At 41.4% G+C, this 12295-nt stretch overlaps 1 protein-coding gene across 2 annotated transcripts in view; it reads right to left on the reverse strand.

Annotated features, from left to right (window-relative positions):
* The window catches only part of DDAH1 (dimethylarginine dimethylaminohydrolase 1), a 144173-nt gene that overhangs the window by 39175 nt on the left and 92703 nt on the right, over positions 1 to 12295 (reverse strand). For both annotated transcript variants that reach the window (XM_070405502.1, XM_070405501.1), the window contains exon 2: positions 2297 to 2396. In XM_070405502.1, coding sequence (XP_070261603.1) covers positions 2297 to 2396 — 100 coding nt within the window. The remainder of the gene's footprint in view (positions 1 to 2296; positions 2397 to 12295) is intronic.

Here is a 12295-nt window from a genome sequence, read left to right on the forward strand (position 1 = left end):
CTGATTGATGTTTCTCTCTCATCGATGTTTCTAACTCTCTATCTCTCTCTCCCTTCCTCTCTGTAAAAAATCAATAAAATATATGAAAAATAAAATAAAATACAAATCAATGGAAAAAATATCATTGAGTGAGGATTAACAACAACAGAAAAAGGTAAAAATGGCAAATATTATGTGCTACATATTCTACCACAATTTTTAAAAAGAAAAAAAGAGAGAGAAGTGGGAAATAGAAGGCAGGACCAGATTTCAGTATGAATGGGGTTCCAAGCAGATAAAAATTTTAATATCCCAACACAATCTCAGTTTTGAATAAAATAACTTTTAAGATATTAAGAATTGAACATTACAAAAAGAAAGTTTGCAGACAGTGTCAAAGGCAAGCCTCAATGCTTAGTACTAGAAGTTGGGGCAAAAACATTAGGCTTGAGACGCTGTGGAAAGACCTTTGCCCAATGGTCTTGACCAGAAAAGGCTTCTGGTGTAAGTTGTGGCTAACACTGATGAAGACTGAGGAAATCCGTTCAGCTTCGCTTCATGGCAGTGAACACAGCTTGTTTTAAAGCATACTTCAAATATTATCAGTACCTGCTTACAAGTTATTTATTATATGGCTATGTTTTGGTTAAAAAAAAAAAGAGTCTTATTGTAAGAAAGTGTGACTTGCACATTTATCTTTTCACAAAAGGCTATTTTCTAAGAGAAATGGGCTGTTGCTCTGTGCTGCCAAAAGGAATGAAAGTGCCATCACTGGAGACATACAGAATATTCTCAGGCAGTGGTTCCCAACCTTCCTAATGCCGGGACCCTTTAATACAGTTCCTCATGTTGTGGTGACCCCCAATCTCATTGTTACAAATTGAACATAATTAAAGCATAGTGATTAATCACAAAAACAATAGGTAATTATATATGTGTTTTCCGATGGTCTTAGGCGACCCCTGTGAAAGGGTCGTTCGACCCCCAAAGGGGTCACGACCCACAGGTTGAGAACTGCTGTTCTAAGGGCAGCTTACGAGGCAGATTCAAAGAATGGCTGAGTCTGCGTGGCCCCATCCTGAGCTGAGAATACAGGGTTGGCCTCTTTGACGCCTTATTCTGTGTTCTTACGGCTCAATGGGTATGCACACCAAACCCCAGGGGCGGGCCACTGCCTGTGGCAGTGGAAGCACAGTTGTGCAGTACACAGCTCCAGGGATGTTGTTCACAAGCCTATGACAAGGGTGATGCCCCTGGAGCCAGGCAACACAAAGGTCCCATCCATACGTATGTGATACCCACCAAGGAACTACCCAAATGGCACAGGAGAAATCCTCCTCCCCCACAGGAACATTCATTCTATCAAAACATAAGTAATACAAGATATTTTTATATTAAAATGAAGATGGCTCTATTTTGTCTATGTACATGGGATTCGATGTGATTCACATCAGCGACATATTGGACTTCCAAGAAGCCTCCTGCTTTCAGAGGGCCATGTGGGGCCACATTCCTATATCCCTGGTTCAGCCTCCGCTGTGAGGGCTGCATCTGTGAAACAAGTATTTATCCCCTGACATATAGAGGGTAGATAATAAACTCTCACTATAAATTAAAAATCATTGTTGATGTCATGCTTCGCAGTACAACTAGAATGAATCTGGGTATCCAGAGCTCAGCACACGACTTTACAGAACCATCATGATCATAAAGAGTTGGGAAGGTTAAATGCTAAAATCTTGCTTTCTTTAGTAGCTACATTCAGCCTACTGTAAGAACTGGTTCCAGTTAGATCAGTCGTAACATGAGGTGTTTATATTTTGTTAAGCTCTGCTATTACTCATTTGGCATTAAGCCAAGTCAATTTGCATTGATAATTATTTAAATTTGTCTTGCTAACTGGGAAGAAAACTATGTGCAAATGACACATCTTGAATTAAGAATCTTTTAAATACAAACCAGATATATTGTCACACAATGAAAAACCATACAACCCATAAACTCACGTTGTAGAACAACATAGTAGACAAGACTTACAAAATGACAGGTACATATTGATAACAGTCTTGTTAAAAATGTGCAAATGCATGCATACAAAAGTGTTAAAAGGACATACATCCAAATATTGAAATGTTTATTTTTGAATGAAAGTTCATTTTTGTTTTGTTTTTTTTCTCTTTGCTGCTTTTCTGTATTTTCCAAATTTCCTACATTTAGCATTTTTTACTTTGGTAATTAAAAAACTATAGTTAAATAAGTGACTATGAGCCCGATATTAGAAATATTTTTGGATAGGAAAAAGTAGCTACAATTATACCTGTGAATAAGACGTCTCCACCATCTAAGGTTGCATTTTCATCTTTCATCTCTACTATATTGAGCTGAAGTTTTTCTAACGCTTCTTTCATCATGTCGACCTGTTGAAAATGATCCAGATTAATATCTTACCATTTTCTAAAAGAAAAACCAATCATCTAAAATGTCTGAACATTGAATCATGCTCCCATGTGCAACCACACACACACACACACACACACACACACACACACACACCTTTGTGAATATATGGCTATATGTAGTATAGTTTGGATCAGTCATGGTCATTTGCAAAATAAAAAATTATCTATTAAAAATCATCCTTTTCATCCCCTTCTAGCTCAAGCTTAAGTCAGTATTATCGTCCCTTCTTCTGTTGGAAGGTTAACTAGTTAGGACACTTTGGGAAGAGTGACTACTTAGGACACTGTTGGGATAGCGACTAGTTTGGTCATACGAGTCAACAAAGGTGGGAGGCAGGACAGCCAGTCCTCCTACCTTTCCCAGAAAGTACAAGGTTTCATTGTAAATGCTAAGTAAGAATTGCACACACATGGAGTGATACGTGGAAGGACTATCAATGACAATAACCAATACCTTGAAATCTCGGCACATAGTCATTGTTTTCTATTCAAATATTTTCTAAAACTGTCAGAACATCTAGGGCTTCTTTGTAAATCTGAACTGTTATTTAAATTTAAACTGGGTCCCTAGAGGTGATTAACAAATACAATGATTGCAATCAAACCAAAGCATACGTGAAAATGAGTTTCAGGGACTTTCTGTAATCCCAGGCTGTAGTCTCAAGCACAGAGATATTCTGGGCTAAACTAGGGAGGGCTTTTCTTGAGGTTCACTTTAATACAAGAAAACAATTTAGGGCATAACAGATGTCCTTTGAACTTCACAACGCAATTCACATCCTTCTAGCGGCGCAACAGAACAATTTAAATATTTCTGAAAGGTCTGTATAACCTTTAACACAGTAAAGACATAGATGGAGAAGACATGAGTAGCTAAGGGAAAAACAAGAGATCACATGACATCGGGAAAAGCAGGGAGTGCTGCCAAAATACATGCCAGTTCACATAGTGAATTGTCAATGAAGAGTTAGGAGCCATAAACATAGCAGAGTAACCTCTAGAGCAAGCATGTCAAACTCAAAGGCTAACACAGGCCAAATAAATGAGGCATGTGGCCTGCGGGCTGCGAGTTTTCCGTGCTTGCTCTAGAGCAGAGGTTCTCAACCTGTGGGTCGCAACCCCTTTGGCGGTCGAACGACCCTTTCACAGGGGTCGCCTAAGACCATCCTGCATATCAGATATTTACATTACGATTCATAACAGTAGCAACATTACAGTTATGAAGTAGCAACAAAAATAATTTTATGGTTGGGTCACAACATGAGGAACTGTATTTAAAGGGCCAGAAGGTTGAGAACCACTGCTCTAGAGTAATAAAAATATGGAAATACTTTGACAACAAGCCTGACATTCGTGCAGTTAAAAAAGGTGAAAAAAGGATACAAAATAAAATAAATACATCATCTCATCCTTGTCCTGGAACTCATGTAAAAATTCCATAAACCAGAGTGACTCAGAACAATAAAAAATTATTTCCGTGGATGCAATGGTCTTAACGTAGTAATAAAAGGGTCTAGTGACCTCTTTTAACAGCAAAATAGGTTTTTTTTTATGGAACCGGAAGTGGAAATCACTGCTATAGCATAAAAAAAGAAGCAAAACCAACATTTACCAGGACTTGTTGGGCAGCAGTGAACCCAGCAAAACACACAACGGTTTCCTTCTGGCATCTGCCTCTGTGTCTATGGAAAATTCATTCAGCTTAGAGAGGTCATAAGAACAGAGCTACGGTTACCCTTTGTTTCTATTATGAATGCTACTGCTCCTGTTAGAACAACATTTCAAAGGTTACTCAGAATTCAGCAGTGACACATTTTGGTGTGAAAAGTGTACATGTAATATCTCAACTTAGGAACTTTATTCAACTCTTAAGTGTTTAAAGAGAACAGAAGTAGGGCGGCTAACATATAACAGTTTCAGAAATAATGTATTTCTTTAAAAATCCTACGACTTTCAAATTAAAAATTTAGAGGATAAAATGCTTGTGTTTTTTTGAAAGTTAAAATAGCTGCACTGACATTAAAAAAATGGCTTTTGGCCCTAGCTGGTTTGGCTCAGTGGATAGAGCGTGGGCCTGTGGACTGAAGGGTCCAGGGTTTGACCCGGTCAAGGGCACATGTCAGGTTTCGGGCTCGATCCCTAGTAGGGGGTGTGCAGGGGGCAGCTGATTAATGATTCTCTCTCATCATTGATGTTTCTCTCTCTCCCTCTCCCTGCCTCTCTGAAATCAATAAAAAATATATTAAAAAAAAAAACTGGCTTTTGTACAAGGGCATTACTTTCCACCCCTTTTAAAAAAATATTCAGTGCTAGCTATATAAACAAAGTCATCAAGGTAGGTACAGACCACAAAAACTGATGATACTATATTACTTTAAAGCTAAGGGTATGGACAAAAAAATTTTGTTTTAAGCATCACATAAATAGTTTTGAAAATGGCAGGACCACATGGCATCAAATCAGCAATGCTACCCCCCAGGAGATTTCTGGAGAAGAAACAAGAGAGACTCAGCCACAGGCTGTCCATGGAGAGCTGCGTACTCTTGGCACAGAGGTTCCATGAAGCAAACTCAGCTGCAAACAAGGCCCAGCATTGCCCTGACACATGGACCCATAGCACCCCAGCTACTCTGGCAGTTAAAGCACTAAAGATGCCCTGGCTGGGTGGCTCAGTTGGTTGGAGCGTCGTCCTGTGTACCAAAATGTTGCGGGTTCAATTCCCAGTCAGGAAAGCATACCTAGGTTGCAGGTTTGATCCCAGTCAGGGCGAGTACTGGAGGCAGCCAATAGATGTTTCTTTCTCTCTCTTTCTCTCCCCTTCCCCTCTCTCTAAAATCAATAAACATATCCTTGGGTAAGGATGTGAAAACAAACACTAAATATAACTGTAAAAGTGGGAATTTTTGCAGGAAAAGATCCAAACTCTGAGCCTTCAAGAAACAGCCCATTCTGTGGATACATAGCCATAGTTAATGTTGACTTAATTAACTTTCAAAAAAGAAAAAAGAAAAAAAAAAGGCCAAACAACACACCCACCTTTCACAGAGACACCTTACAGAGTAGAATCTAACATTACTCAGGGTGGGGGGCACTGTCAGAACAAACAGTATTAATTCCAAAGGCTGAGTTGAATGGATCAGTTTGGCCCATGAAATTAGAAAGAAAAAGGGTAAATTAGAGAAATGTCTTAACTAATTAAAATATTATCCATATAATTTGCATCCTCTATTCTAAAGACTTAACATTTCTTCCTTCCCTTTTCACTCTACATGCTTCATCTTTTTACTGTATTCTGTAAGAATATACTTTTTACTTTTTACTGTATTTCTTTTTGCCCCAAGTTTTCTCCTCCCACCCTGCGCTACAGATCCCTCTCCTGGCAGCAGCGGGTTCAGATGACCTCTGCTACTTCCATTCACCCAACTCACACATCTTTCTTGCAAGAGCTGGTGCTAGTTTTTAGGTAATTATATTTTCCTTTCCTTTTTCCTCCCTCTCCCCCTTTTTTTCTGGAGTACTCATGTAAAAAATGTAGTGTTATTGGTTACACACTCAGCCCCCGCACTGGGAATGTCTGTATAGTGTAGTGTGATGATCAAGGGCCTGGAATTCAAATCTCTGCTCTGCTACTTACTAGCCAAGTGACCTTAGGTTGTTGAACTTTCTGAACTTCAGTTTTCTCGTTGCTAAAATGGGTGCTTAGTCATACCTATACCAACTTCCTAAGCTCCTCCTGACCATTAAATACACGTAAAGCATTTAGTACATAGTAATTGCTCAATAAACATTAGGTATGTCTTCTATTATTTTGATGAATACCAGGTTGTGTGCACCCAGTGACAAATACTTGTACTATGAAACTGACCCACAAGAGAAAACGGTTTCTTTTTCTTTGTACATTTGGACAAGTTTCTCATATTTTACCACCACATGACAGATCCCATCTGCTTTCCAGTGAATTAAAATCACAGTCTTTTCTGCAAAGCCAATGTAAAGTTAGAACACCAACACGGAGGATACATTTAAATTTAAATCATTCCAATTTTATTTCCTCCCAGCTCCTGGAAGCTGTCTGGCTATGTGGTAGATTTCTTGTATATCTCTGCTTCGAAGTAGCCCCTGGAGGTACTACATAAGGTGGGACGTGGGCCTGTCTGGTAAGACATCCTACAGGCCTCAAAAGAGCATTAGGCAAGATGACATAGAATGATTACAGTTACTAAAGGCATTATCACTCTAAAGGACTCGGTCTAAAGAATTCCCCCTCTTTCATTTTCTTTTTAAGTTTAAATTTTTTTAATATTTTAAATTAAATCTTTATTGTTGAAAGCATTACATATGTCCCCCATTGGCCCCCTGTAGCCACCCCCCACCCCCACCCCAGGCGTTCACCACCCTATTGTCTGTGTCCATGGGTTATGCATATATGCATACAAGTTCTTTGATCTCTTCCCATCCACGCACCTTCCCTCTGAAATTCCCCAGGCTGTTCTATGCTTCTATGTCTCTGGATCTATTTTGTTCATTAGATTCCACATATGAGTGAGATCATGTGGTACTTGTCTTTCTCTGGCTTTTTCGCCCTCCTCTTTCTTAATGCCTAGTCTCCTTTTCTTACCATTTCTGTTCTACTCTCTTCTTACCTTCTTTATGGCTCTAATATTTTGTTCCTGGTTTGTCCTATCATGATTACATCATCATCCTGTCTTCTCATTTCACTCCTGTGGGGTTCCCATGGTGAATAGAAAGAACTGGGGGTTTGAACTTATACATGAAAGGCACTGATACAGCAAACAAACTGATACATGAAAGGCACCTAGTTCAGTACCTGGCACATTATGATCAAAACTAGTAGTTGCTAAAAACAAATATCAAACAAACCAGTAGTTGCTGATATCATTTTTATTATACCCTAAATCAACTCAGTGCTTGGTTTGGGTTACCTTTCAAAAAGAAATAAAAGATAAAAACATACCATTTGCAGCATTAAAAAAAATCTATTGATCCCACCTATCCTGTTCTTCTTGTAAAATTTCCCCCAAAACAAATATAAAACCTTATACATTTATTATTGGGAAGCTATATACATAATAGCTTGTAACAGCGCCATAATTAGTTTAATACTTTATTTAGATGCCAATATGGTCTAGTTGGCCCTGTCCAAAGTTGACTTTGCTGGGCATACTTTTAAAATGTCCAGTTTTAATGTTTCACAGCTTCACTTTGGATGTGAATGTTCTCATGAGGCCTATTGAGCCGTCTGTGCTGAAGTTCCATTAACGACCTGCACCAACCTCTGTTTGCCAAGCTGCTTTCCTTCAGCTGCTTTGCTGGACTAGCTGTCAGAGGTTATGACTACAAATGAGGCCCTCAGCCTTGGGCCGTCTGCAGCTGATGTGTCTCAGTCCTGCCCTGCGCTGGGAGCTGTGCCATCACCATCACCACTAGGTTTTCAATGCCATTTGAATGTTCTGAATCCCTTTTAACCCAATGCACTGTCAGAGCTTTAAAATCACACTGTCATCCTATTTATATTCTTATCCAGCTCCAAAGAGATGAATAGCAGCAACACAGCTTTGTTGGTAGGGGAGGCGGTTTCATTTCCTCAACTTGTGGCTGATGTTGTTTTGCCGTTAGTGTTAAGTGTGACGTGCAGATAACGCTGAGGAAGCCACTCGAGCAGCTGAGGTGATGTCTCTAGAAAGTCAAAGGGCAGCTGGCTTGGAACCTGCTGGTGCATCAAAGTTACATTGTGTTGTCCTGGCTACACTCAAAGGCCACGCTTCATTTGTTTATTCATGTTCTTTGTTAACCAGCACATCTTAGCTTGTGAGGCCACATGGACCAGCACATTTGGCTGATTTTATAATACTAATACTTAGCACCTATTTCGTGCTTTCACAAATATTTTCTCATTTGATCAACATTTCAGTTCAACACTTAGTGGATGCCAACGTTTTTAAAAATCAGCTACAAAGATAAAAAACAAACCTACAAAACCATAATCCCTGTCCCTGGGGGGTTAATAATCTAGTAGGGGAGATATACCTCTCGAAATCCGGGACCCCTCGGGGGATGTCCGACAGCCGGTTTAGGCCGGATCCCTGTGGGAGTCAGACATCCCTCTTGCAATCCAGGACCACTGGCTCCTAACTGCTCACAGGCCTGCCTGCCTGATCGCCCCTAACTGCCTCTGCCTCAGCCCCCGCCGCTGCGGCTTCGCCCGGAAGGACGACCAGAAGGTCGTTTGGCTGTCCAGTCTAATTAGCATATTACGCTTTTATTATTACAGGTAGTGACCATAAAATATTTGTTGGGTGTTCACAATAACTCTGAAGGGTGGAAGGGAAGGCATTAGTATACCAGTACCTGTTTTACATGGGTGAGCTGAGGCTAAGGGAGGTTGACAGACTTGCTGAGTCAAGGCTGCTGAGCCCACACCCATGTTCATGTCCACTGCACTGTGTAGTTGTGATTCTCCCGAGGCCCATCACAGAGCACAGCCTCATCAGGACTGGAGCTCATGCCTTCTGTTTCCCAACCCTGTGCGTTCAAGTCCTCTGGGTATTATAAGATCCTATGCTGAAGTAATTTTGGGTTCTATGGTATCTTCAAGTCGGAGATGGATGGCATTTCTGTATGTGAGGGCCTTAGGATGCTAAGGTGCGGTGTGATTAAAATGCTAAGTAATATGAACAGAATGTACTAACCACACTAGGAATGCTCACCAACTATGGCCTGTGGATTAATTGCCACCCTTTAACTGTGGGATGCTCTAGGTTCATGGTCAAGGAACATTCAATGATTCATTCCTTAACTTCTCTTCATGTGCTGGTTAAATTACTAAAACTAACCAAAACTACAAAAGAAAAAAAAAGAGAATCAAAAAAGAGTCATTTAATATACTTAATGACTCAGTCGTAAAAATTCCTAAGTAAAAACATACTGGAATGCTCTTCTAAACACTAATTTTAGGACAAAGCTCTTAGGAGGAATTTAGTTAGCAATATATTAACAAACATTAAGATAGTCTTCCTATCTGCCAGAAACTGGACTAAGAACTCCTACTTAACTTACCTAATCTTCATAATCTGATGAAACAAGTACAAATATTATTCCTGTTTCACACATGGGAACACTGAGGCAGGGTTGCTGACTTGTCTGTCCATTATCTTACAGCAGAGCTGAGATTTGAACTTAGACAGCTGTGCTCTGATGTTTGTGTTCTTCTTCTCTATACAATTTGAGATATCCACTATGCAGTCAAATGAAAATAAATGTTGGAATGACCTTTCAATTTATTTGTTTGAACAAAATGTGGACCCAGACATTCTGGAGGTTACAATGAAAGGGCAGAGGCTACAAATTGCAGCAGTCTGAACTTAGGTTTGTTTCTAAAGATCCTCAATTTTGTTTTCCCAAGAATACAGACTGAGATTAGTGAATGCTGGGAGCCATTCCTTCATCTTTCCAATATCTAGGTCAGATTATGAGAAGGAGTTATTTGTGGAAAAGTCTTTAAACAGTCAGCAATGTATTTTAAGCACAGTGAGATTACAAAAGCATATGGACATGTAGATGTACTTCAAACCAAGATACTATACACACTGCAAACCAACCGAACTAATCTGGAGTGATGAGAAGGGTTCCTACCACACTGGGAAGTATGGCAGGCAGAATTTGAAGATGGTGCCCAAGACTGCCATCCGCTGATGTACACGTTGTGTGAAGATAAATATCTCCCTTTGAGTGTGAGAAGGACCTGTATCTATGATATCACTGTTGGGATTAGGTTACATTTCATGGCAGAGGTAAGATGTTTTGCAGATGTGAGTAAGGTTTCTGGTCAGTTGAGTTGAGTTAATCACAAGGGAGATGACCCTGGGTGGGCCTGATTAATCAGGGGAGTCCTTCAAAGAGGGTTTAAAAGTCAGCGGTGGAGGAAGGCAGAGAAATGTTCTACTGATAGGGAAGAAAGCAAGCAGCCATGTTGGGAACTGCCTGTGGAGGGGGCCTGCAGAGCAGCCTCTAGGGACCGAGTTGCTCCCCATTGACAGCCAGCAGAAAAAGCAAAGGAACAGTGGCCTTTGTCCTACAATCACAAGAAACTGAATTCTGCCAACAAGTTGAATGAGTTGGGAAGAGCACACAGTCCGGGTAACAATCATTTACACTGTGAGAGAATAAATTGGTGTTTTTTAAGTTTCTGTGCTTATGGTAAGTTGTTACAACATAAAACCAATACAGAAAGCCCAAATTTAAACAGATTTTTAAAAAAAGTATTTGTAAAGGCCTATTGTCAGAAGCAAAAAAAGTTGAATAAATAAATGTTCATTTTCAAGTTGTTTGTTCAAAATACAGCTCAACGATTCTTAAGATGTTCCTAAGAAATTATCAAATATACAATGTTTTAAATGAGTTTGGGGTGCCAGACCCACCAACTTCCTTAATCTGTGCTTTATTAAAATGTTGTGCAATTATATTTTGAAATGATGAAAACAAGTTGTAATATTGTTTTTTGGCTACAAATCTAATACATGCTCATAAGAATTAAAATGACAAAGGTATATATGTCATTGTACCAGGTGGGCACATGGTACAATATAATAATACAAAGCAAAAATGTGCCTTAAATTATCCCAATCTTATTATTTCCATTTATTGAGTAAACTAGAGGCCCGGTGCACAAAATTTGTGCACTTGGTGGGGGGGAGGGGTGCGTCCCTCAGCCCGGCCTGCGCCCATTTGCAGTCCAGGACCCCTTGAGGGATGTCCACCTGTTGACTTAGGCCCATTCCCCGGGGGATCAGGCTTAAGCTTGCAGTCAGACATCCTTCTGGTAGCCAGGGAGCCCTCGGGGGATGTCCGACTAAAGGCTTAGGCCCCCAAGGGATCGGGCCTAAACTGTTAGTTGGACATTCTTAGTGCTGCCATGGAGGTGGGAGAGGCTCCTGCCACCACCTCTGCACTGGCCAGCCATGAGCCAGCTTCTGGCTGAGTGGCACTACTCCTTGGTCTGACCTAAACCCTAGAGATTAGTACTTCATTTTACAACTTTTTCTCGGGTTATAGGCAGCAGCAAACTCAGACCATACAGTCGGGTGTGCAAGAAATGTTGCTTTCTTTATTGTTTAGTAACCAAACCTAACTTCAACTTCAGCCCCCATTCTGCCAAGTGAAAAAACAAAAACAAAATATTATTTAACTTAGGTTCCCCACCCCCTTCTCTGGAGTTGTACTTCCATGTTAGACAGTTTATATCTCAGGCAGAGGTGCCAAAGAACCGAGCAGGGTCAAGAACATGTGGACCTCAGTCTTCTGTCTGGACTGGCCCCCACCCAGTGCCCTTGACCCTCACCTGACCCTCACCTCAGAGCTCAAGTCCATGCCGACCCCTGGTTTATTCTCCTCATCTGGGCCTTGAGGCCTCTTGAGTCCAATTCGCTCTCTTCATCCCTCCCTGCCACCTTCTCTCTCTCACACAAAGAGCTATTGGGCTCTCCAATCGCCCTCCGATAGCCATGGCCTGCGCCCGGGCCTTTCCGCCCTCCGATCGCCATGGGGATCGCTCCGTGCAGGCCAGCCAACAACCCCAGCCCCAGTGGGGTCCAGGGTTGCCGCCTGGCCTGCTCCCCGGCCCTCCCGTTCTCCGATGCCATGGTGAGCCTGGGCGCTCCGATGCCATGGCGATCCTGGGCGAAGGCCAGCCGGCAACCCCGGGCCCCAGTGGGGTCCGGGGTTGCCGCCTGGCCTGCGCCAGGGCCCTCCAGCCCTCCGATGCCATGGCGATCCTGGGCGCAGGCCAGGCTGCACCTGGGCCCTCCCACCCTCCGATGCCATGGCGATTCTGGGCGCAG

This window comes from Myotis yumanensis, unplaced genomic scaffold (genome assembly GCF_028538775.1).
Source record: "Myotis yumanensis isolate MYYU_CA2020_CCGP unplaced genomic scaffold, mMyoYum1.0.hap1 SCAF_2, whole genome shotgun sequence".
In the NCBI taxonomy this organism is placed as follows: Eukaryota; Metazoa; Chordata; class Mammalia; order Chiroptera; family Vespertilionidae; genus Myotis; species Myotis yumanensis.